Below are 26,793 nucleotides of genomic sequence, written 5' to 3' on the forward strand. Positions count from 1 at the left end.
CTAAACTACAACTGGACTGATAAAGGGAGCTTTTTTTACAGAGCAAGCATTGATTATTCCTGTTCTGTAAGTTTCTGCTGTCGCAATTAATCTGATTAGGCTTGATTTCAACCTGTATATATTTGCAACTTTTTAAATGAAGTTTGGAAGCTAAAGTAAAGCATTCAATTAAATGTATTGCCGTCATTGTTCTGTTATATTAATCATCACTGTCTCTTATCTTGCTTATAGGAATTTGGTGTTGTCTCAAACACGCGTTTGATTTCAGCTTCAACTTCAGTGTGTGAGTACAAAGCTTTTTTATCTGTTAACCAAATCTTTACCGTTCCAAGCTAAAAATTCTGATATAGTTATATAGTTAACAGACGATGGCTTAAGTGCATAGTCGAAACCATTGCAAATGGATTTTGATGTGAAGGTATCCCTGGTTCTAAAAAGGATAGAACAGGCAGTTTTGAAATTGAGAAGAAACTTGGGGATTCACTTACATGGATCATTAAAATGTCATGAACGGATACAGAATATAATCAAAAACGCGAATGGCTTTTTGTACCTAGAGGACAAGGGGGCCTGCTTCAGTTCTTCAGTGCTTCAGCCCTGGTTCAAGCACACATGGACTGCTGTGAGCAGTTTTGAGTACCAAGCCTTTGGAACGATGTAAGATTTGGTGAGAGTGAAAGGTAGATTTACCAGAATGATACTTGTCTCTGGACTCCAAAGGTTAAATTCCATTAGACCAACTCTGGTTGCATTCCCTGGAATTGAGAAGGTGATTCAAGGGGAACAGACAGGACAGATAGACACTATGTCCACTAGGTGAGGAGTTTAGAACCAAAGGTATAATCAAAAAAACTACGCTGAAATTGGGTAACACCTGTACACACCAGATTTGTCGAAGTTTGGAAAACTCTTCTACCAATAGCAATTTATGTTACATCAGCTACTTTTAAAATTCAGATTAATAGATTTTTGTTATCTTAAACTACTATGGGACATGTCATTCACAATCTCATTGACGGCAGAAAGGCTCGAGGGGCTAAATGTCACTATGTTGTTCTTGTGTCACTATATTGTATGAATTCTTGGTTGAATTCCTGTTCATTGCATGAATTAAGGAAATTGCAAACCTTGAGAACAGTAGTCACAACTGGACTTTGGAGGTTTCTTGGAAAGAATCATTTATGGGAAGACAGTGGCGTAGTGATAATGTCACTGGACTCGTAGTCCAGAGGTCTAGGCTAACGATCTGGTGATCAATCCCACCATCAAATCAACTGGTAATTCAAATGAATAAAAAGATCTGGAATTGAAAACCATTCTCAATTGCCATGAAAACCCATCTAGTTTATTAATGAATGTCCTTTGGGAAATCTGCCGTACTTACCTGATCTACCCTACATGTGATTCCAGACCCACAGCAATGTGGTTGACTGTTAAATAAGCCACTCAGTTGTATAAAACCGCAACTGTCTTTTAAAAAAGGAATTAAACCAGACAGATCACCTGGCATCTAGCTAGGCATCAGAAATGACAATGACACATTCAGCCCTGTCGACCATGTAAAATCCTCTTTATCACAAACTGGCCGAACAGCAGCCTGACATAGTCATGTTCATGGAATCATATCTTGCAGACAATTCCCATCCCTGGGTATGTCCAGTTCCACCGGCAGTATAGACCCTCTTGAGGTGGTAGCAGAGTGGTCATCCTAGGAGTCTTCAACATCAACTCTGGACCCCATGAAATCTCATAGCATCAGGTCAAACATGGGAAAGGAATTCTTCTGCTGGTTACCACATCCCATTTACCCCCCCTCCTTCCAGCTGATGTTGAACACCACTTTGAGGAAGCACTGAGGGTGGCAAGGGTGCAGAATGTACACTGGGTGGGGAACTTCAATGTCCATTACCAGTCAAGTCCTAAAGGACGTAGCTGCTAAACTGGGTTGAAGACAGTGAAGGAACTAACAAGAGAAAAATCTGCTTGACTTCATCCTCACTAAGCTACCTATTCCTTTTGCATCTGCCCATGACGGTATTGGTGGGAGTGACCACTGTATAATCCTTGTGGAAAGGAAGTCTTCACATGGAGGATGTGCTAAATAGGATAGATAGCAAACAGATCTAGCAACTCAAAACTGGGCATCCAAGATGCTCTGTGGGCCCTCAGCAGCAGCAGAATTGTACTCGACCACAATCTGTAACCTCATGGCTTGGCATATTCCCGACTCTTATCAGTACCATTTAAGCTGAGACATCAATCCTGGTTCAATGAAGGAGGGCATGCCAGGAACAACACTAGGCATACATGTAAATGAGGTGTCAACCTGGCAAAGCTACATCCCAGGACTTCTTGCATGCCAAACAGTGGAAGCAGCAAGCGATGGATGACAACCACACAACCAACGGATCAGATCTAAGCTTTGCAGTTCCGCCACATCTGATTTGTAAATGGTGGTGGGTGGACAATTAAACAACTAACTGTGGAGGAGGAGGATCCACAAATACTCCCATCCTCCAGGGTGAGGAGAACCTGCCCATCATTGCAATAAGATGAGACTGAAGCATTGCAGCCATTTTCAGCCAAGTGAATGATCCATCGCAGCCTCCTACTGAGGTCCCCAGCATTACAGATGCCAATCTTAAGCCAATTCAATTCATTCGAGGTGATCGCAAGAAACACCTGAAGGCACCGGATACTGCAAAGACTATGGGCCCTGACAACATTCCGGCAATTGTACTAAAGACTTATGCTCCAGAACTAGCCCTAGCCAAGCTGTTCCAGTGCAGCTACAACACTGACATCTACCTGGCAATCGAAAATTGCCCAGATATGTCCTGTACACAAAAAGCAGGACAAATCAAATACTGCCCCAATAGTCTACTCTCAATCATCAGCCAAGTGATGGAAAGTGTCATTGACAGTGAGATCAAGTGGCACTAACTTGCACACTGACACTCTGGTTTCTGTCAGGGCTACTCGGCTCTGATTACAGCCTTGGTCCAAACATGGACAAAAGAACTGAATTCAAGAGGTGGGAGTGACTGCCCTTGACATTAACACAGCATTTGACCAAGTATGGCATAAGAAACCTGAGCAAAGGCAATGGGCAACGGGGAAAACTCTCCCCTGGTCATGCCTAGCACAAAGAGAGATGGTTGTGATTGTTGGAGACCAATCATCTCAGACCAAGGACATTGCTGCAGGAGAACATGGAAAGACAATATAAACTGAGGAGTACAATTCTAAAGGGGATTCAGGAGCAGAGGTACTTGGGTGTATATGTGCGTAGATCATTGAAGATGAAAACACGGGTGGGGAGAGCACTTAATGAAGCGTATAGTATTCTGGGCTTTAGTAATAGAGCATATAGCACAAGAACAAGGAGATTATGCTGAAATTATTTCAACACACAAGTTGGACCTCGGCTAGAGTATTGTGTACAGATCTGGGTGCCACACCAAAGGAAGGATATGAATGCATTGGAGAGCATGCAGAAGAGGTTCAAAAGGATGGTTCAAGTGATGAGAAAATTTAGTTATGAAGATCAATTGGAAAAGTTAGTAATGTTTTCCTTGGAGAGGCAAAGACTGGGCAGATTTGATGGAAGTGTTCATAATTATGAGGCTGTTGGACAAAATCATGAGGGTGCTGGAGGATTGTGAATGAGCGGGCACAGATTTGAGGCACCATTTTTCAAACTTTTTTTCCTGGGATCCACTTTTACTAACTGGCCAACCTTCAGGACCCAAACCAACTGACTTTGGCAACTCATGCCATCCGGCATTCAAGACCCACACCAGCCAAACTTTGCGACTCACTGTTATTTTGTGCCTTTAATGCGACAGGTGAGCCTTCTAGATCCTCATGATCTCATTTGCTTTGTCATTCAATGTTACATTTCTGCACAGGACTTCCACTGACAATTTATTTTTATATTTTAGAATACCCAATTATTTTTTTCCAATTAAGGGACAATTTAGCATGGCCAATCCACCTATCCTGTACATCTTTGGATTGTGGGGGCGAAACCACGTAAACACGGGGAGAATGTGCAAACTCCACACGGAGAGTGACCCAGAGCCGGATTGAACCTGGGACCTTGGCGCTGTGAGGCAGCAGTGCTAACCCACTGCACCACTGTGCTGCCCTTTCCACTGACAATTCAAGTTCTTCCTTTGAAAAAATTCAAGAGGTTTGTCTTTCTAACTCGTCATGTTAGTCTTCAAGTGACTTTGAATTTTTGAGGGTTTCAATCCTTCATTTGCCAGTACTTCCCTGCATATAACACTATGGGCTTTGCATCCTGACTTGCATTGGCACAATTCATGAAATCCATACCTCAATAAATCATCTTTATATTCCTGATTTTGTTCCTGATTTTAGCTTAATGGGTTGTTCACCAGTGGTCTTGAAGCTCACGCCAGCACTGATTCATCTTTTTGTGGACTCTCCTGTGCAGCTCACACCAGAACTGCTTTTAGCTGCTGATTGAGTCCTGAGCAGCTCTGTCCAGCAGATTTAGTTGCGAGGTCATGGCCTGTTTGTATCTCTGGCCCCCTCTTCCTTATTAAGAAACAATCCATTTTAAATTCTGCAGTCCTGTTGCTTCCTTGCTGGCAGCTATAAAATTGTGGAAGCTTTTCAGTGATTTCGCACCCAGAACACGTGGCATCAGTGTACCGGGCCTGTGACCGTTTGCCGTCTCTTCTGGTGGGGCAACCGATGTAATACAAAAATCAATAAATCTGCTCCTGGGATGGTGCTCTGATGTCCAGAAGAGATTGTCTGCCCCGCTGGACTCCAGGCCTGTGCACTGCTATATCCAGCTGAGGGGGCACACATGCGTGTGATGGCTGGCATTTTTAAAAGCCGGTCGCAGACGGTTGGGCACTTCTTCCCATAATCGTGCGACTCACCCGCCTGAGTTTGAAAATGACTGAATTAAGGTTATTGAGCAAAAGAAGCGAATGCGATATGAGGAAAAAGCTTTTTCACTATGAGTGGTTCGGGTCGAGGCAGGTTCAACTGAGGCATTTAAGAGGGTATTGGATGATTATTTGAATAAAGTGCATAGTTATGGAGAAAGAACATGGGAATGATTAATTCATAATGCTCATTTGGGGAGCAGATGCAGATAGGATGGGCCAAATGGCCTCCTGCACCGTAACGATTATCTGATCCCTCGGGGTAGTGTCCTAGACTCAAATGACTTTTCAGCTGTTTTCCCAATGATATTTCTTCCACCATAAGTCAGAAGTGAGATATTCTCTGTTAATTGCGCAATGTTCACCATTTGTGACTCCTTGGGTATTAAAGCAGTCAATGTCCATATGCAGCAATATTCAGGTTTAAGTTGGTCAGTGGCAAGTAACATTTATGCCACAAGTGCTAGGCAATGGCCATCTCCAATAAGAAAGAATCTAACCATCTCTGCCTGATATTCAATTGCATTACCGTCACTGAATCCCCTACTATCAGCATCCTTATCGGTTTTTGGGTTACTATTGACCAGAAACTGAACTGGACCAACCATATAGTGTGTCTGCAAGAGCAGGTCAGAGGCTGAGAAATCTGCTGAGTACCTTGTCTCCTGACCCCCAAAGTCCGTCCACTATCTACAAGACATAAGTCAGGAGTGTGATGGAATACTCTCCACTTGCATGGATAAATGCAACTTCCACAACACTCCAGAAGCTTGACACCACCCAGGAAAAAACAGGCCACTTGACTGGTATCCTGTCCACCATCTTCAACATTTAGTCCCTCCACGAATGCTATACAGTGGCAGCAATATTCCATCTGCAAGATGCACGGCAAGAACTCGTTAATGCTCCTTTGGCAGATAGTTCTAAACCTGTGACTTCTGCGGCTGAAAATAATGAGACAAATCGAAACACCACCACCTAGAAGTTCCCCTCCTTGCACACCATCCTGACTTGGAATTACATCACCATTCCGTGACTGTCACTGGGTCAAAATCGTGCAACTCCTTTTCTAACAGCACTGTGGGTATTCCTGCACTATATGGAGTTCTGCAATTTAAGCCACCACCTTCTCGAGGGCAATAAATGCTGGCCTAGCCAGCGCTACCCCCATCCGATGAATAAATTAATAAATGTAATGATCAAATATGTATATGTTCAATTTGTATACGGTACCATTAAAATTTCAAGAGGGACTTGAATTTTCTGAGACATCTTTAATCAGCATATTTATTAGCTGTAACACCATCCTAAGGGCCATTGTCTTGAGAGTTCTTCTGACATCAATACTGTCTGACAGTATGTTTTACAGTCTGAGAGTTCCTTTCAGATTATGTTGAAGTTATTTGGTTCTCATTTATTTAAAAGGTCTTTGGTTAATTTTGTTACAGAATGTCCATGTAAGTTTATGCATCCACTTTGAATTAGCTGGCATATGGAGATGTTTGTCTACCATTGACAATGTTTTGAAGCCAATCAGACTCGGAGCATGCATAGATGTTTGATTGTATTTTGAAACTCTCGGTAGCTAGTGGTAAAATGGTTGTGGCTACATTATTTTGGAATTGTATTTAAAAATATGCATATAATTCATACAATTGAAGTTACCTGTGTGTATCAGTTATTTCTTTGGGCTATTTATGTTGATAGGAGGACAGAAATATTTGAAGCTTTTGCACACTAGCTCTGGTGCTGTCAACTAAGTTGGTAATATTGAGCTGGTAGAATTGAGGAAAATATAATCTCTTATTGTCACAAGTAGGCTTCAATGAAGTTACTGTGAAAAGTCCCTAGTCGCCACATTCCAGCACCTGTTCGGGGAGGATGGTACGGGAATCGTTTGTGAAAAGAATTTAATCTTCTGTATCCCATGCAAAAGAAATTTTTTTTTCTGGTTATCTACTACTTTAAACGTCATTTGTGAGCACAAGAGAACATGTATGCTGCAAACATTCATGTAAATCTTTTGACTTGAGTTTTTTTAAAATTTGGTCACTTTTCTTTTACAATGTAGTGAAAACCAGGTTTTCTTATGCATTTCCTAAGGAATTTCCCTACAGAATGAACCATGTAAGTATCATTTTTTTTAATGGAACGTAATTACTATTATAAACTTGTTGTATCATGATACTAGCCAAAATGGAGCTAAAGATCTGGCTTTTCTTTATCTGCAATATCTTTGCTTTGACTGCCCATTGAAGAGGTGATTGATTGTGGAGGGATTTTAAGATGTCACCATATTGCAGGAGCTTGTTACATGCCGTTCATGCTTCATACGACAGCCGATGGAAATAATTACATTAACAGGATGGAGAGTATGAGGTTGGGCGTCCTTGCATATTTCAGATGTATTTGTTAAATTGAAAATTCCTATGTGAAATGCCCAAGTTCTCCAGACATTTCATCACCACAAACTTTAGCTTCTACCTTCTCCACTTCTAACACTGCACTTGGTTATATTGTCAACCGTAACTTTTCATTCCAAATTTATCTTCAAACTTTAAAATTCATTTTCCTTTCAGGAAAATATTGTTCATTTTTGTTTTAATCAGTTGATTGTTTTAAAAGAACCCTGCTTTATTCTTAAAGCAATTAATTTCCATTAATACAAAATAAATGTTCGTAGCCATCTTCTGCAGAACTGACTAGATCTATCCTGATCCACAGTTCCACTTCATCTTTCGCTCCAATCCTTCCAAATCCTTCTTCCTTTTTCACTTTACTCTTGACACCATTCCACCTCCCGATCTCACACTTTTGTCATATTTTCACTATCCCTGTTGGTTTCCCTTAAGTGCTCTTCTTCCTGCTTAAACACTTAAGTCCACAGCAAAAATCCCCTATACCATGGCCAGAATTTTATATTGAATGTGCGGGCATGCCCCTGACCCAGAATCTTGAGAAATTGGGCGAGTGTCCTGACAATATTGCCCTCGTGCACAGCATTGTGGTCGGCGGGTGTGCGCAGGAGTTGGAAGCACACCTACTGACAATTAAGTGAAAAACTAAGCCTATTGAAGAGCCAATTATCAGCAATTTCAAGGTGGCCTGTCCACTTTGGCCCATCCACCAACAGTGAATCGGCAGGCAGCTTTCGCGATTTCACTACAAACTTCCACCTAGGGCGGGATAAAATGTCCGGTGTTACATAAAATAAAAGAAGGCAGCTCCAAAGCAACACTCCGGGTTCAGGGAGTGCCCACCTACATCCTCACTACTTCTCTTGCACCCGCCTTGTCTCCACTACCCCCTCTCCCAATCGCGCAGTGTCTTTCTCGGCGTGTGTTTCATGTTGGTCAGGCAGCATGAAATCGCGGTTGGGCTACAATCCTGACCGGAAGCACATAGTGTCCTCTTCCCGCTCTGCTAATTGCGTGAGCTGACAAGTGGAAGATTCAGACACATATCTGAATTAGCTTTGAGCGTAGAAATTCGTGAGCCTACTCCATCATTCGGTTACAGAATGTCTGATCTGACTGTGACCGTAAGTCCATTTTCTTGCCTGCTCCCATAACCCTTGATTCCCTTGTAAATTAAAAATGTGTCTAATTCAGCCTTGAACATATTCAATGATCAGACTCCATTGCTCTCCTGTGGAAGACAATTTCAAAGACTAACTACTCTCTTGAGAGAAGAACTTTTGCATCTCTGTCTTAACCAGACGGCAAACAAATTCTACAGGTATATAAAAAGGAAAAGAGTAGCTAAAGTAAATGTTAGCCCCTAAAAGGATGAGACTGGAGAATTAATAATGGGGAGAAAAGGAAATGGCAGAGACCTTGAACAAGTATTTTGTATCTGCTCAGTAGAAGACACAAAAAGCATTCTAAGAATAGTAGAAAATTAAGAGGCAAATGGAGGGAGTAATTTAACACTAGGAAGAGGTAATGGGAATAAAGACTGACATGTCTCCTGGACCTAATGGCCTGCATTCTAGGATCTTAAAAGAAGTAGCATCAATAGTTTAAATAGTGAATACATCGATTTTCATTGTTCAAAATTGCCTTAGATTCTGGCAAGATGGGGTCGAGTAGATTAGAAAACAGAAAATGTAATTCTGCTATTCGAGACGGGAATCTGGAAAATATTTGCCAGTTAGTCTAAATTCTGTCATTGGGAAAATTCCAGAATCCTTTTATTAAGGAAGTAGTAGCAGGTCATTTAGAAAATCATGATACATTCAGCCGTTTTCAACCTGGTTTTGTGAAAGGGAAATTGTGTTTGATGAAGTTAGTCAAATTCTTTGAAGATGTAACAAGCAGGATGGATAAAGGGGAACCAGTAGATGTAGTCAATACGAATTTTCAAAAGACATTTGATAAGGTGCTGCATGAAAGGTTGCTATACATTATTAGACCTTATGGTTTTTGGGGTTTATCATAAATAGAGGACTAACCAACTAATAAGAAACCGTTGGGATCAATGGGTCATATGTAGGAGTGCCACAGGGGTCAATGCTGGAGTTTAAACTATTTCTGATCTATATTAGAGGTGCCCAAAATGTTGATCAAGGTAAATGGAATCTCGTTGCACTCGGCGCATGTAGGTGTTTGCTTTCTGTGCACTTCGTGTGCAGTATCAGTGGTGCATGCTTTCTCTGTGGAACAAGTAAACTTTATAAGATGATCCAATAGAAACTAAATTAGATACATTTGTTGTTTTGCCCAGGCTGATGAAATGTAACTCCTACCTATCCCTGTTAACTGCAAAAGTCTTGTGCGATACAAGGAGCCTTTACTGCGTTATTGTAAGATTTTTTATCCTTGGGTCTCAATTCAGTTCCTAGTGAGTAAGGATCTACAACACCAAACTATCCTCACTTTATTTACATTCATGTTTAAAATAAAATACATCCTGGGCCCGTAGAATAAGTGCCAGCGAAATGTTACACAACATTAAACTTTTGCTACTTGGGGTACAGACAATTATGTTATGTCACAGGATTTGTAATCTAGAGGTTAGCTCAATGATCTGGAGGACAAGAGTTTAAATCTCATGCAGTTGCAGAATCCAAATTCATCGAATTTAACTATGTTAAAATTCTGGATCCGTTGGCCACTAAAGAACTAGATTGTTGTAAAAATCCACCTGCTTTGCTAATGCCGTTTCGGGGATGAATTATTTGCATTGTATTCTTAGTGCATTTTTCTTTTTTTTGTCTACTGCCTATATTGTGCAACATGTTGAACGTCCCTGTGGGGGGTGGGTGGGAAGACCATGCAGGTAGATCATTTTAGGATGTCACTAAAGTCTGGGCAGCCCTGATCTATATTAATAACTTGGATGTGTAGGCACCAAATATGCAAGAGAGTTGAGAAACAAATTGTGAGAAAGATATAAATGGTCTACAAAAGGAGATAGATAGGGTTATGTGCGTAGGCAAATATTTGGCAGATAAGTATAACGTGGGGAAATTCAAGGGGGGACAAGTAGAAAAGCAAAATATTGTTTGAATGCAGAGAAACTGCAAAATGCTGCAGTACAGAGGGATCTGGGTATCCTTGTACAGAAATCATGCAATTAAGGCAAGTATTGAGGAAAACAAATGGAATTGATAGGTTGAAGGGGAGAGATACAAAAGAGACTAGAGGGGAAATTTCTTTACACACAGGGTGGTGAGCATCTGGAACGGGCTGCCAGAGACAGTGGTAGAGGCGGTATGATTGTGTCTTTTAAAAAGCAGTTAGTCAGTTACATGGGCAGGGTGGGTACAGAGGGCTATGGGCCAAATGTGGGCAAGTGGGATTAGCTTTGTGATAGAAACGGGGCGGCATGGACAAGCTGGGCCGAAGGGCTTGTTTCCATGCTGTAAACATCTATTACTCTGTCATCGCTGGCTGAGCCAGTATTTATTGCCCATCCCTAACTACCCTCCATTTCAGATGGCATCTGAAATTCAACAAGATTGCAATGGATTTGGAGTCGCATGTAGGTTGTTGGTTGGCAGATTTACTTCCCTAAAGGACAGTATTGAACCAGATGGGTTTTTACGGCAATTGAGAACTATTTCACGATTGTTGTTGGACTTAATTCCACGTTTTTATTTAATTCATATTTCACCATACAATGGTGATCAGGGTCCCCAGTGCATTACTCTTGTGTCTCTGGACTACTAATCCAGTGATGATACCACTGCACCATCGCCTCCCCATGATCTTTTTTATAAGGGGGACGGTATAAAAGTAGGGAAGTCTTGTTGCAACTGGTCACACCATTACTAAGACCACACCTGGAGTACTGTATATGGTTTTGGCCCACTTAAAAGGCGAGGGGTGCAAGGGGGTCAATGTTTTATTTACATTGGAAGCAGTTCAAAGACTGTTCACTACTCTGATTCCTAGAATGAAGGAATTGTTCTGTGAGGGATTAGGGATTTGGATAGGATAAAATAACAATTACTCTTGTATGAACAATTTAAGGAGCCAGAAGAAAACACAAAAAGGAGTGTAGTTAAAATGTCACAAAGGCAAAATATTGAGGATGCTAAAATGCTAGAAATACTCAGAAGGTCAGGCAGCATCTGTGAAGAGAGAAACTGAGTTAACATTCCATGTCCGTCCCCTTTCATTAGATCGTTGATCTGAAATGTTAACTCTTTTTCTCTCCAAAAATGTTCAGTGTTTTCATCATTTTCTGTTACTTAAATTATTAATTATGGCCAATTAGAAACTATGCCAATTTAAATTGCTGCTGCATTGTCTGCTGTGCTTTCTTGAATTCCCTCCCTAAACCTCTCTGCCTCACGCCTTTTCTTCTTTAGGACATTTCTTTTGACCGACATCATTAACCATGTGTCCTAACATCTCATTGTGCAGTTCTGTGTCAAATTTCTTGATGCACCATGAAACTTTATACTATGTTAATAGCACTTTATAAAAGTAAATGTTTCCCCGTGTCTGCGTGGGTTTCACCCCCACAACCCAAAAGATGGGCAGGATAGGTGGATTGGCCACGCTAAATTGCCCCTTAATTGGAAAAAATAATTGGGTACTTTAAATTTATAAATAAATAAATAAATAAAAGTAAATGTTGTGCTGAGTATTTGAGATTCATATTTTGATCTCTAGCCAATATGATGCAATATGCTGCATTAAAAATTGCGGTTGCAGTTGGTGGGGAACGTATCAAAAGGTTTTTGTTGTTCTGTCTTGTTACTTGGTGTGAAGGATATGATTTGTTCAGTTTGTCATTGCCAAACTAATTTTTAAAATGAAGATAAAAAATAAAATATCTTTATTTTGTGAATTATTTTATTTCCATTCTTTTGGGTGCCCCTGGGGTGTATACAGTTGTATTAGTGAGTGCTGGCAAAATACCTGCACCCAGTTCTCTTATCAGTTTTGTTCCTAAACAAGTGCTACTGTGCTGTGCTTGTGTGTGAATTTCTTACCTATTCTGCTCCACTTCTGTCTGCTCCAGAAATAGACACCCGATAACAAGAGTGAGTGGAATAATTGCTGATCACAGTGACTTTTAAAATGCTTATTGTTACCTATCCGTTCTGTTTTCTTCCTTAAAAAGAAAAAAAATTAAAAAAATTCAGCTACACATTAGGCAGTAGCCACCAAGGCGTTTAAAAGCATATATTTAGAAATTCCGGTGTGTGGGGGAAAGTTGCACAGTAGGTGGATCCTGCCAGGGTACTTTAATTTTTTAGCCCTTTTCACCCAGTTACCTTTGCTTGTTGATTGTTGGTATCAATTGATTGTTGGTATAAGGTGCCCACGTAAGGGAAATGCCCAGAAGCACCTGGGCAAAGAAAGTTGAAGACCGGGTTCGTTGACGGAATCTGAGGCTTCTTGGGGCTCTTGGAGAAAATGGGGGAGGTTGCGGTTGTGACCACTCCACTAACTGCTGAGATCTTTGCCGGCATCTTCATGGTGGAATTCGAGAAGCAATGGTGGATTGTGTCCTGGGACCTCCGTAAATCAATGGAAGAAGCCCTGGCTCCTATTCGATCGGTGTTAGAAAAGACCAACGAAATGGTAAAAGCGCAAGGCATTGCGATAAAGGGCGTGAAGGTGGCTCTCAAAGCACATTGACCAGATTGCCTCGCTGGAAGTTGAGATGTCAGTGATGGCCGGTGTAAATAAAGCACTGAGAGCCAAGGTGGATGATCTGTTCTAGGAGGCAGAATATTAGAATTGTGGGGATCCCAGAAGGAATGCATGGTCCAGGTACCATAGAATACTTTTCAAAGTTGTTTGGGAAGATGGTGGGGAGGGTGGATTTGCGTCCCTTCTCTAACTGGATCAAGCCCACTGTACACTCCCGGCAAAATCCCTATCCCGATGTGCTTCCAGGAGAAGGAACGGGTCCTGAAATGGGTGAAGGAATATTGCAACTATAAATGGGAGGACCGTGGCATCAGGGTTTATCAAGACGCAAGGAAGCAGGCGGCGTTTAACAGGGCTAAAGCCTCCCTGTATAAGACTGGAATTTGATTTGGGGCGGTGTACCCGATGTGGCTTGGAGCCACTTAGAGAAAATACTATTTTTGTATCTATAACGGTTATGAGAAAGAAATTGTTCCCTGTTGGAGTTGGATGTTCTAAGGAGTTTGTTCTCCTCTGTCTTTGGTTTGGTAAATATTTTTCTTCCCCCTGGGTGGGAGCCCCCCTGTTAGCTAAAGGGTTAGCTAACTGGAGCGGAGTGATGGGGGTAGCTACAGCTCATTATATTAGTTTTGGTTTTAGAAGTGGGTGGCACATTGGCTAGCACTGTTGCCTATACCTCGGAGGATCCGGGTTTGAATGCCAGCCCTGGGTCACTGTCCAAATGGAGTTTGCACATTCTCCCTGTGTCTGTGTGGGCTTCACCCCCACAACCCATAGATGTGCAGGCTAGGTGGATTGGCCACTCTAAATTGTTCCTTAATTGGAAAAAAATAATTGGGTACTCTAAATTTTAAAGTTTTGTTTTAGATAATGAGCTTAATGTTTTTGATTTGTTTGGGATGCGGATTAGTAGAACTAGGGTTTAGGAGTTTTTGTTTGCTTTATTGTTATTTGTATGTGTATTTGGGGGTTGGGGAATGGGGGCAGGGATAGTTTGCAGATTTTTCTTTCCTTTATCTTGCTGGTGGAATTGGTGGTCATCTTGGATGGGCCTGGTGCATGTACTCTCCTAAGCTGTTGCTGGATGAGCCCTCTCGGTGGAAATAGCTGACTCTCTGGCTGGGCCGAATGGTCGGGTTGGGGAAAGCCCCCCAATTCAGTTGGTCACCTGGAATGTCAGGGGGCTGAATGGACCAGTGAAAAGGCCAAGGGTATTTGTTTACCTGAAACGTTTTGAGTGCTGATGTGGTTTTTCTGCAGGAGACTCATTTGCGGGCAAGGGATCAGACTAGGTTTCAGAATGGGTGGGCGAGTCAAGTGTTTCACTCCGTAAGTGTTCAATTTTTGGCTGCTGAGATCTTGGCAGTTCCTAATGGTAGGCATGTGATTGTTAGTGGGTTCTTGACGGGCACCCTGGGGTCCTCGTGATTGCATACATGTCAAATTGGGATGATATGGGTTTTGTTAACAGATTGCTAACCTCCATTCCTGGTTTGGACTTGCATCAACTAATGGCGGGGAGGGGGAAATGTAAACTCTATAAATCTGAGGATGGATTGATCTAGGCCCAAGTCGCGGGCCCCATCAGGGTGGCAAAGGTGGTGTTGGCTTTTATGGAGCAGATTTGGTGGGTGGGGGGGGGGGGGGTTGCACCTGAGGCATAGATTTTTCTCTCTTTTTTTTTCTCTATGTCCATCAGGTTTACTCACGGATTGACCTTTTTTGATCTGTCGGTCTCTCCTCCCCTGGATGAAGCATGTTGGGTAACGAATCATGCTCCACATTTTGTGGTTTTGGCCCTAGAGTCAGGTCCTTTCCAAAGCGCACCATGGAGGTTGCACATGGTGTTGTTGACAAAGGATTTTGCGAACATATATCCTCCGCCATTGGGCAGTATGTCAAATTTAACAAAAGTGGGTCTATCACACTTTCCACGCTGTCGAAAGCCTTTAAAGTGGTCATCGGGGAGAGATAATTTCCTATAAAGCACACCTGGAAAGGACTGCAAGGGTGGAGCAGAAGAGGCTGGTGGACTCCATCAGTACTCACTTGCCCCTACCCTGGAGTTTTGGGTAGGAAATAGCTACAGATGCAGTTTGATTTGCTATCAACAGGTAAGGCGGTGAGCCAGCTGTGACACTCTAGGGGGACATTTTATGAACATGGGGAAAAGGCCAGTCACCTTTTAGCTCATCAGAGGAGGCGGCAGGCTGCTTCCCGGGAGATTGTACAGATAAGGGACTTAGGTGGCAGTTTGGTTTCTGTCTGTCGAAAGTCAATGTGGCTTTCAAAACATTTGATAAGGATCTCTATGGATTGGAGCCCCTGGAGGAGGGTTCAGCCATGACAGAGTTTTTGAATGGGTTATCTTTCCCATTGGTGGAGAGAGAAAGGCGGGAGGAGTTGGATTCGCTGTTTGGCCCTGAGGAAATTATGGAATTTCTTTGGGTTAATACAGACGGATAAAGCTGCGGTTGGAGCCTTTCTCCAGGTGAATGTGGCAGACCAGACAGGCATCGTTAAGGGTCAGCAATTGCAGGTCAATATATGTCAAATGGTAAATCTAGCCCCCCTCCTTGTACCCAAACCAGATGTGATGTCCATGGAGCTGAGAAAGCATTCAATAGGGTGGATTGGGGAGTACCTCTTTGAGATCCTTGGGTGGTTTGGTTTTGGGGGGAAAAGGGTCATATCTTAGATTTGTTTGCTGTATAATGCCCCCACTGCTGGTGTCCACACTAATGAGTTGAGCTTGGGGTATTTTCTGCTGAATAGGGGTACGAGGCAGGGATGTCCATTGTCTCCCAGCTTCTATTTGCTTAAGCAATTCAACCACTGGCTATAGCGTTAAGATCCTTCAGTGGAAGGGGATAATTCGGGGAGGGAGGGAACCTCCATGAGGTGTCCTTGTACGCAGATGATCTTTATATTACAGACCCAGTTTCCACTATGAATGAGATAATGAAGCTACTTAGGAGTTTTGGCCCCTTGTGTACAAGTTGAATTTGGACAAGAGCGAATACTTTTCTGGTTAAGCTCCCCGAGAAGGGAAGCCTATCTGGGATGTTGCCTTTTTGCCTGGCCAGATCTAGCTTGTGTTATCTGGGAATCCGGGTGGCCCATGATTGGGCCTCGCTCCATAAATTGTTATGCTATCCTGGTGAATGGGGTCAAATCTGACTTGCAGAAGTGGGATAACCTCCCCCTGACCTTGGCAGACAGGGTTCAGACTACTAAAAAGAATATTCTCCTGAGGTTTTTATTAAATTTTTCATTGTCTCCCCAAATCGTTTTTTGGTAGAGTACACAAGTTGATATACTCTTTTATTTGGGCGGACAAGACACCAAGGATCCGTACGGTGTTTTTCCAGAGGGATAGACAGTCAGGTAGTTTAGTTTTACCCAATTTGTTGTGTTATTATTGGGCTGCCGATTTATTGAGAAAGTGCTGGGGTGGCTTGGTGATTCGAATTCCATTTGGGCGCAAATAGAGGTGAGTTCATGTTGGGGTCTGGTTTGGGTGCTTTAGTAATTGCCTCGCTTCGGTTCCCTCCTTTTGAGATTTTCTTCGAATCCGGTGGTGGTGTCCACCCTGAAAATCCGGAAGCAGTACCTACAGCAATTTAAATCTAGCACCATGTCATTGGCCCTTTTCTGTAGTAATCATTTTGTTGTGCTGGCGAGCTTGGACTCGACGTTAGGACATGGGAGGAGAAGGGTCTGGAGAAGTTTGCACACTTGTTCGTAAAATAGGTGGGTAAATTAGGTCCTGTTCTGGATGAGGAGGTGTGGAGCGAGATTCTTTGCAGGGTTAACTCCATGACCTCCTATGCTCAGCTTAGTTTGATCCAGAGAGGGTGGTGTACGTGGCTCTTCTGACCAAGGCAATGATGTGTGATTTGTTTTTGCGGGGGGGTGAAGGATTGGATAGCAGGTGTGGTTGGTATTCTCGGGGAATGGCTAATCGTTGCTGTATGTTCTGGTTGTGTCTCAAGATGTGAAGCTTTTGGGTCTCCTTCTTTAACACCATGTCAGAGATTCTTAATGTTGAACTGGAGCCTTGTCCACTGGTGCCCATTTTGGGGGTTTTGGTCTTGCTGGTGCTACAGACTGGGGTGAAGGCAGATTTCCTTTCCTTTGCCTCAATTCTGCTTGGGTGGAGGTCTCCTACTCCGGTCAGTGCCTCTGCCTGGTTGGGTGACCTCATGGAGTTTCTACATTTGGGGGTCGGTAGAAGGGTTTTACCTAAGATGGCAGATATTCATTTCCTTTTTTAAAGAGTTGGTCTCCATCAGTTGTTCGGGGGTTTTCAGTTTAATGTTGGGGAGATTAGGATTGGATGTTTGTTGTTTGTGCCCTTCTTACATTGTAACTTGAGCATCTGTTTTGTATCAATATTTCACTATTTTGTTCAAATGAAAAAGTTTTCAATTAAAGTATATACTTTCTAAAAAGCATCTATTTATAGAATCCCTAAATTATATAAATGTTTCTATCATTGAAAAGTGCTTTTTATTAATTAGAGACTTTTATTTTATATTTTGCAGATATTGGAATGTGAATTTTATTTGTTAGAGTTAATGGTGAGTGCTTTGGCTTTTTTTATATTGTCATGGGATGTTGGATCTGGAAAATAGACCACCTCCCTATTTACCTATTTCCCGTACCAGCCTCCCTGAACAGGCGCCGGAATGTGGCGACTAGGGGCTTTTCACAGTAACTTCATTTGAAGCCTACTTGTGACAATAAGCGATTTTCATTTCATTTCATTTCATATTTCATTTCATCAATGTCAAACCTCCTAACCAATTGTAGATGTAAAATAAACTTACACTGCTGTAATATTGTGTCTGATTTCTAAATTCCAATATCAGTGTAACATTGTCATGTGCGTTTCCATGCAAATAGTTTTGTGCTGTTACTTTGGGCCACCTATAACATGGCTAATCCCAAACCGTAAACATACGAGATTTCCATCACTTTGGCCTGGATTCGAGTTTGAGCCCACAAACTAAAAAAGAATTTGCTAACCCATTGCACCGTACAGTTTTTGCTTTCTTTTGAAACTGTTTTGGAGATTTCTTTACCAGCTAGTTAATAAATTATAATTATTTTTTGAAAATATTTTTATTCAAATTTTAACAATCCCACAAAACAACATTTCCAACTGAAATAACCCCAAAGCATCCCCACAACCTCCTCCCCATCTCCTACCCTTCAGCGACAACTAGCTCTCCAAAATGCAATATAAACAGGCCGCACCTCTTGTGGAACCCCACACCCGTCCCCCTCGAGCCAAATTTCACCTTTTCCAAACACAGGAACTCCATTAAATCTTCCAGGCACACCGAGGCACAGGGTGGAGAATCTGACCTCCACCCTAATAGGGCCCGCCTATGAGCGATCAATGAGGCAAAGACTCACATTTGCCCCTGCAACTCCAGCATGTCTGACACCCCGAATATTGCCCCCACGGGATTGGACTCCATGTCCACATGTCAGGTCACAAACATGGTGCTGAAGAATGACCCCAAAACTTCCCCAACTTCAAGCAGGACCAAAACAAATGCACATGATTGGCTGGACCACTCCTGCACCACTCCCCTAAATCCTCCATCCCTTCAAACAACTGGCTCATCCTTGACTTCATCAGCTGCGCCTTATGTACAACCTGAACCAGCCCCAGCATTGCACACTAGGTTGAGGCATTCGCCCTCCGCAGCACCTCCTACCACAATCCCTCTTCCAGCTCCATCCCCAACTCTTCCTCCCACTTGGCTTTGACCCCCACCCGACAACAACCCCCTCCAACAACGAGGAGGTCTGGTGCCCACCGGGAAGGTCAGGCAGACACAAAATCATGCACCTGCATGTGGGGAGACCCCATACTTCGTCTCCAGCCCCTCCCAAGGTCGCAAATTTACCTTCTGCCAGCCCTTATTCCTCCCAAACCCAAAACCTCGCATCCATCCTCCCAGGCTCAAACCCATGGTTCCCTCGGATTGGCATCACCTTGGACCCCCAAAAGTGCTGCTGAAACTGCCTCCAAATTCTCAACGTGGCTACCGCCACCATCGGGCTTAATAATTAATACTGTTTTATGTCCTTTATTAGGATTGCTGTCTAATAGTATACCATCCATATAGACCGTTGCTGCAGTATGTGCAAGATATGGGACAAGAAGACATGCTGTTGCCATTAGCATGGTAAGATCTAGTGATCAGTACCCTTGTTATGCATCTGTGCTAGTAATTGATTAGATGAGTTGCTATTTCTGGTATGGGTTTACTTTGTTAAAGGATATTGATTTCATTTCATAGTTTATATTTATAAATATTAGGAATTTTTGTCCAGCCCCTTTTCCTTCCAACAAAATGCTTCTGTTGGAAAGAGAATTTACATTTTATAAAGTGCCTTATTACATTGTCAGGACTTCTCAAAGCTCATTACAACCAATACATGATATATAAGCAGAAATATTGTGATGGGTGGATGAGAAAATGGAGTTGTTCTCCATCAGTAGTGTTAGACTCCAGTTCAAAGACTTGTATGTTAAAACTGAAGAATGGTAGTAGCAGCCACATTTCTTGTAACGTTTTCACTTAAAGTTGTATGCTGCATGTTTTATATTAAAAATCAATGATGAACATCTTGTGAACAATGTGCCTACTGAATGAGCATACCTTTAACAGAATTTAGTGACGAGTAAAGATGAAAGGACTTACATTTGTGTAGTACCTTCCATATCATAGATACATAGAAGATAGGAGCAGGAGGAGGCCTTTTGGCCCTTCGAGCCTGCTCCGCCATTCATCACGATCATAGCTGATCATCCAACTCAATAGCCTAATCCTGCTTTCTCCCCATAGCCTTTGACCCCATTCTCCCCAAGTGCTATATCCAGCCCCCCTCTTGAATATATTCAAAGTTTTAGCATCAACTACTTCCTGTGGTGATGAATTCCACAGGCTCACCACTCTTTTTGTGTGAAGAAATGTCTCTGTATCTCTGTCCAAAATTGTTTACCCTGAATCCTCAGATTGTGACCCCTGGTTCTGGACACTCCAATCATTGGTAACATCCTCCCTGCATCTACCTTATCTAGTCCTGTTAGAATTTTATACGTCTCTATGAGATCACCCCTCATTCTTCCTGAACTCCAGTGAGAACAATCACAACCTAGTCGATCTCTCCTCATATGACAGTCCTGCCATCCCTGGAATCAGTCTGGTAAACCTTCGCAGCACTCCCTCGAGAGCAAGAACATCCTTTCTCGGAGAAGGAGACCAAAACTGCGCACAATACTCCAGGTGTGGCCTCGCCAAGACCCTGTACAATTGCAGCAACACATCCCTGCTTCTATACGCGAAACTTCTTGCAATGAAGGCCAACATACCATTAGCCTTCTTTAACGCCTGCATGCTTACCTTCAACGAATGGTGCACAAGGACACCCAGGTCCTGCTGCACACTCCCCTCCCCTCTCCCAATTTACAACCATTCAAGTAGTAATCTGCCTTCCTGTTTTTGCTTCCGAAATGAATAACATCGCACCTTATTCAAATTATACTGCATCTGCCATTGATTTACCAACTCGCCTAACCTGTCTCGATCTTGCTGTAGGATCCCTGCTTCCTTGTCACAATTTACCCTCGCACCTAATTTGATATCATCTGCAAACTTTGAATGTTACATTTTGTTCCCTCATACAAATCATTAATATATATTGCGGATAGCTGTGGTACCCCACTAGTTACTGCCTGCCAATTTGAAAAGGACCCATTAATCCCTACTGTTTCCTCTCTGCCAACCAGTTTTCTAACCACCTCAATACATCCCCCCCACCCCCCCTAATCCAGTGGGCTTTAATTTTGCACAATAATCTCTTATGCTGGACTTTGTCAAACACCTTCTGAAAGTCCAAATATACCACATCGACTGGCTCCCCCTTGTCGACTGTACTGGTCACCTCTTCAAAGAATTCCAACAGATTTGTCAAGCATGATTTTCCCTTCATAAATCCATGCTGACTCTGACTGATCCTGCCACTGCTTTCTAAATGTTCCGCTATGAAGTCCTTGATAATGGATTCAAGCATTTTCTCCAATACCGATGTTCGGCTTACTGGTCTATAATTCCCTGCTTTCTCTCTATCTCCCTTTTTGAATATCGGAGGATGTGAGTTACCCTCCAATTTGCAGGGACAATTCCAGAGTCTATAGAATCCCAGAAGATGATCACCAATGCATCCACTATTTCCAGAGCCACCTCGTTAAGCACTCTGGGATGTAGATTCTCAGGCCCTGGGGATTTATTCGGCTTCAATCTCACCAGTTTTCCCAGCACCATTTCTCTACTCGTGTTGATCTCCCTCAGTTCCCTCTCACTAAACCTTTCAATCTCCAACATTTCTGGGATCTGATTTGTGTCCTCATTTCTGAAGACAGAACCAAAGTATGTATTCAATTATTCAGCCATTTCTTTATCGCTTATTATACATTTCCCTGTTTCTGTCTGTAGGGAGCCTACATTTCTCTTTACCAATCTCTTTCTCTTCACATATCTGTAGAAAATCTTAGTGTCCGTCTTTATGTTCCCTGTAAGCTTCCTTTTGTACTGTACTTTCCCCTTCTTAATCAATCCCTTCGTCCTTCTTTGCTGAATTCTAAACTGCTCCCAATCCTCAGACCTATTTTTTTTTTCATAGCTAATCTGTACGCTTCTTCCTTGTATTGGATACTATTTCTAATTTCCTTTGTAGGCCATGGATTGGCCCTCTTACCCCCTTTGCCTTTTTGTGCCAGACAGGAATGAACAGTTGCTGTTGTTCTTCCATGCATTCCTTGAATGTTTGCCATTGTCATATCCTTAAAATATCCTATAGCGTTTCACACTGAATGAATTGTATTTGAAGTGCAGTCACTGTTTTGTGGCGAATAATGGTAGCCAATTTGCGCACAGTGAGCTAAGTAATCAATTAATCTGATTTGGTGGTATTGGCTGTTCGGCAGGATACTGAGAAAACTCCCTGCTCTTCTTCGGAAAAGTGCCATGGGATCTTTTACGACCACCTGACCAGACAGACAGAGCCTCGTATGAAAGATGGTATCTGTAACAATGCAGCACTCCCTCAGTATTGCACTGAAGTGTCACCCTAGATTATGTGGGCCAGTCCTGGAGGTGAGACTACTAGCAACTGAGCCAAAGATAAATGCAACATTCTTTTTATATACCTGCTACTTACTTGTAGGAACACATACCAGCAATTGGTTGGTTTTTAGGTCAGTTGTAGATATATTACTGTCAATGAGCTTTTGGGTTTGGGAATAAAGGTTTATTGTAAATATTATTGCTTGGCTTATAAAACAGATCAGTTATAAATATTTGTAGCTGCATTTTTTAAAATTCCGTGCCTTAATCTGCACAGGAGGATAGTGAATGACACCTACAGAACAGACCTATGCCTCATGTATCCTCCATTCATGATAGCCTTGGGTGAGTATGCAGTCATTAGACTTGACAGTGTGTTGAGTATCATCATTAAATCTAAATTTATTATTCTTTCAATGATTTCTGAGTTGATGTTTTCAATCCTGGTTCAGAAATGTATAATTTCCTGCAAATTGTTACTAATAAAACCACGAGCACTTCACGATAGGAAAAGTGTTTTATACTTTATAACTTGCAACTCAATTGTTAATATATTTGAAACTTAGTTTTGATTAGAATCTTGGGGTTAAAATAAGGAACATGATTTATTTTGAAAGAGTAAATTATGTTCGAGTCAGTGAACATTTAGTTATTTGTATTAAACAAATGAATACAATAAATTTAGCTACATAGTGTAATGTAGTGAAGGGACGGATAAAATATTGTTCAACCATTAATATCTTTTTGGTCATGGGATTAAATAAGTACTTGCTGCCAAAGTGTGATCTGAAAGCTAGCTGTTACATTTTATTTATTCTTTTTTAAATAAATATAGAGTACCCAATTAATTTTTTCCAATTAAGGGGCAATTTAACGTGGCCAATCCACCTACCCTGCACATCTTCGGTTGTGGGGGCGAAATCCACGCAAACACGGGGAGCATGTGCAAACTCCACACGGACAGTGACCCAGAGCCGGGATCGAACCTGGGACCTCGGCCCCGTGAGACAGCAGGGCTAACCGTGCTGCCCTTGTTACATTTTATCATATTTGTTTGTAGTTCTCTCACCGAGACTAAACTGAGTCAGGAGCAGATTAAATAGATCTCTGGATTTGCTTATGTATTTCTTGAATCTCTTGGTTTCAGGCAAACTGCAGCTCACCGTACCTCAGTCCTTTAGTTCAGGTTCTGAAAGGCAAAGCTTAGGGAACACAGAAGAAAACAATTTCCAAAAATGTATTCGCTTCTGTTTTTCCCCTCTGGTGCGAAGGTTGAGCTAATTTCAAAAGATCAGCTAAACCACAATATGTTGTGACACCACAGAAATCCCCACAAACCCAAATCTGGGGTTGGACATACCTGCATAAATTGGAGCCTTCAAACCTCCATTTCACTGCTGGATTTACTTAGTCAACTGCGTAGGTGTGATTCAGCAGAGAGAAAGTTAGTCTGAATTTGGCGGAATGTTACTCTGCAGCTGCAGCGCTGAGATTTACCCCACTATTAACTGGCATGTTGCTGTTTTTTTTTTTTTGGGCCTCGGGGAGTTTCTCCACACTTTCCTGCTGAACAGCTTCTTGCAGATTGGCTGCCACTTTGTCCAGCACCCTCGATCTCTGCATCCCTCCTCGCCCAATGAGTGCCCCAGCACCCAGTGTGCAAGCCTGGCAGTCCAAAGGTGACTGAGTGCAGGGGTACCTGCCCTGTCCCCAACCACCCAGGGATCTCTACTGGCCTGCAAGACCTTCCAGACGTTACATCTGGTCTACGTTTGAGGAATCTAGTGCTAAATACACCCTGGCAAGGTCTCGTAGGCGCGGCAGTTGACTCTCGGGTGCCAGGTGAAAGCAGTGTCCGAGTATTTAAATGAGCCTAATGGCTCTTGATCACCCCCGCGAGGATGACATCCAAATCTCGTCGGGTGACTTGTGATCGGACTGGCGTGGAGCCCAATTTGGGACTCTTGTGCGAGTCACCCGTCGCGTCCCATTCACGTCAGGCACAACACGGCCGCTGAATTGTGCTCGTAGACTATCTCAATTAATTAACAAAATAGTACAAAGTCATATAAACTGCTAGTCTGTTTTAATATTCTACTTGCATTGCAATACATGATCAATTGTCTTGACTATTTTCTGTTTCCTATTTTCTTTATCAAATTGTAGATACATGTCTTGTTGCTGAAATCTTTGCTCACTCTTATGCAAAAAGATTGATCAGTGGGATAATCATAATTGCACACACCTTTAAGTTAGCATGTGGATATGTTGATACTTAGTTGTTAATCACATGGTCCAAATTCGAAATTTCAGTGTTTGGTTTCATGCTGGGAATGCTGCAAGCACGGTTTTATACACCGTGTTTATGGGGTGGGAAGTATGTAAAATGTAGAGTGTAAATAAATAGTAAATTTGGTTTGATTTCCCCTTGCAGCCTGTTTGCATGTGGCTTGTGTAGTCCAGCAAAAAGATGCACGTCAGTGGTTTGCTGAACTCTCAGTGGATATGGAGAAGGTAATGCAATTCTGTAGCAAATTTAGTGTCTAAATTGTCTTCTAATTTTGCAATTTTAAAAATAGTTTTGGAAGGAATTGTTTTGAAATATGAAAAATAGCCAGATATTACATAGTTATTACTAGCTAAGCTTGCACTATTGAACCAATTGTTTAGTCCTTTGATTCTTTTGCACAAAAGGGCATCCATTAACTTTTGTTTTAAACTTTCGAATTAATTTTTCATCACATTGTTCCCAAAATAAGAAGGGTTTTATAGTGAGAGATTTAGCACCTATTTGTAATATGTAAGAGTTTGTGGACATCAAGCCCATCCCAGACTGACATGTCTCTGTCTCGAATCACAGCTGCTTGAATTGTTAAGCCGGAGTGAGCATTCCAGACGCTTGACACATAGGGGAAGGGGATGAATTTCTGGATCATTTACTCACACTTGGGCAGCACGGTAGCTTCACAGCGCCACGGTCCCAGGTTTGATGCCCTGCTGGCTCACTGTCTGTACGGAGTCTGCACGTTCTTCCCGTGTCTGTGTGAGTTTCCTCTGGGTGCTCTGGTTTTCTCCCACAGTTCAAAGACTTGCAGGTTATGTGGATTGGCCATGCTAAATTGCCCTTTGTGTCCAAAGAGGTTAGGAGGGATTATTGAGTTAAGGAGATAGGGTTGTAGTGAGGGCTTAAGTGGGTCGGTGCAGACTCGATGGGCCAAATGGCCTCCTTCTGCACTGTATGGTCTATGTTCTATGTTCAAAAGTAAAGCATGGGTTTAGGAAGGAGAGAATTGACTGTCAATTAGTAACGGTGAACTTTGGGAAGATGAAGTAAGAGGTCCCGCAAATGGTCCTGGCCAATGGAAACTATGTATTAGATACCTCCTAATAATAAGGAAAGAGACGGTGTGAAGGACAGCCACAGTGCTGACCTAGCCATCACGGAGCAGTGGACTGATAAAGATGGGAACGACAGAATAGAAATCTGGACATTCAATATTGAGGGGGATAGATGGCATCCTCTGCAGCCACAGCCAAAGAATATCTTGCTTTGCACTGTTGCAAGAGTATGGACGACTCAGTGTGACTGTAAAGAATTTTGGAACGGGAGTGGGGAGGACCAGTTGTGCTGATGAGGACCAATGAGATAGATAGGGAGGAAAAGTGATGAGGTACTGCTGAGATTCTATCAAGAATTCAAAACCAGCTAACCGGTAATTCAAAGGTAATACAGTATTACCTAAACCATGTAAAAATTGGCATAGGGACAAATGGAATATGAAAATTAACATGCAACTAAAGGACTGGTTCCTGGGATGCTAGCACCAGAGCTGGGACAGTAAGGAGTTGTACCCTTGGGACAGGCTTCATCTGAACTTGATTGGGATTCAGGTTCTGGCTGAAAGGATAAATGGAACTATAGAAAGCATTTTCAGCAAGTACCTATATGGGTGGAAAGGGAGGTCTTGTACAGAAATTAAAATAAAAATTGCCAAAAGACTAAAAAAGAATACAAACAGTCTAAGCTATCAATAATGTTAATGGTACATTAAAATATAAGCTTCAAAAAGAAATATAGGCAATAATAATGAAATAACTGATCAAATGACAACTTGAGTAAAGTGATAAATTTCAGACTGTAAAGGCAGGCCAGGGACCATTGCCAAATTCTTACTTCTGTACATAAGTGCATATAGTATAACACACAAAATCAGAATTAGAAGTGCAAATTCAACTAAACATAGTGACCATAATATGATCGAATTCGATAACAGGGTTGAGAGGGAAAAGGGTGAGGCACAGATTAAGATTTTTAATTTAGGTAAGGCTGACTTTGGAGGGATAGACTGGTCAGAATTATTAACTGACTGGAAATTATGATGAACGTAGTGACGACGCAGTAGTCATCACTGCTGCTTCACAGTGCCAGAGACCCAGGTTTGATTCTGACCTCAGATGACTGTGTGGAATTTTCATGTTTTCCCAATGTCTGCATGGGTTTCCTCCCGGGTGCTCCGGTTTCCTTCCACCGTCCAAAGATGTGCAGGTTGAGTGGATTGGCCATGCTAAATTGCCCCTTGTTGTCCAAAGGTTAGGTGGAGT

At 42.3% G+C, this 26,793-nt stretch overlaps 1 protein-coding gene across 2 annotated transcripts in view; it reads left to right on the forward strand.

Moving 5' to 3' along the window:
* ccnc (cyclin C) overlaps window positions 1-26,793 on the forward strand; it is a 54,766-nt gene that overhangs the window by 24,623 nt on the left and 3,350 nt on the right. For both annotated transcript variants that reach the window (XM_038799533.1, XM_038799534.1), the window contains exons 5-10: window positions 232-283; window positions 7,000-7,055; window positions 17,590-17,625; window positions 19,157-19,248; window positions 22,469-22,536; window positions 24,626-24,705. In XM_038799533.1, coding sequence (XP_038655461.1) covers window positions 232-283; window positions 7,000-7,055; window positions 17,590-17,625; window positions 19,157-19,248; window positions 22,469-22,536; window positions 24,626-24,705 — 384 coding nt within the window. The remainder of the gene's footprint in view (window positions 1-231; window positions 284-6,999; window positions 7,056-17,589; window positions 17,626-19,156; window positions 19,249-22,468; window positions 22,537-24,625; window positions 24,706-26,793) is intronic.

This window comes from Scyliorhinus canicula, chromosome 6, assembly GCF_902713615.1.
Source record: "Scyliorhinus canicula chromosome 6, sScyCan1.1, whole genome shotgun sequence".
NCBI lineage: Eukaryota > Metazoa > Chordata > Chondrichthyes > Carcharhiniformes > Scyliorhinidae > Scyliorhinus > Scyliorhinus canicula.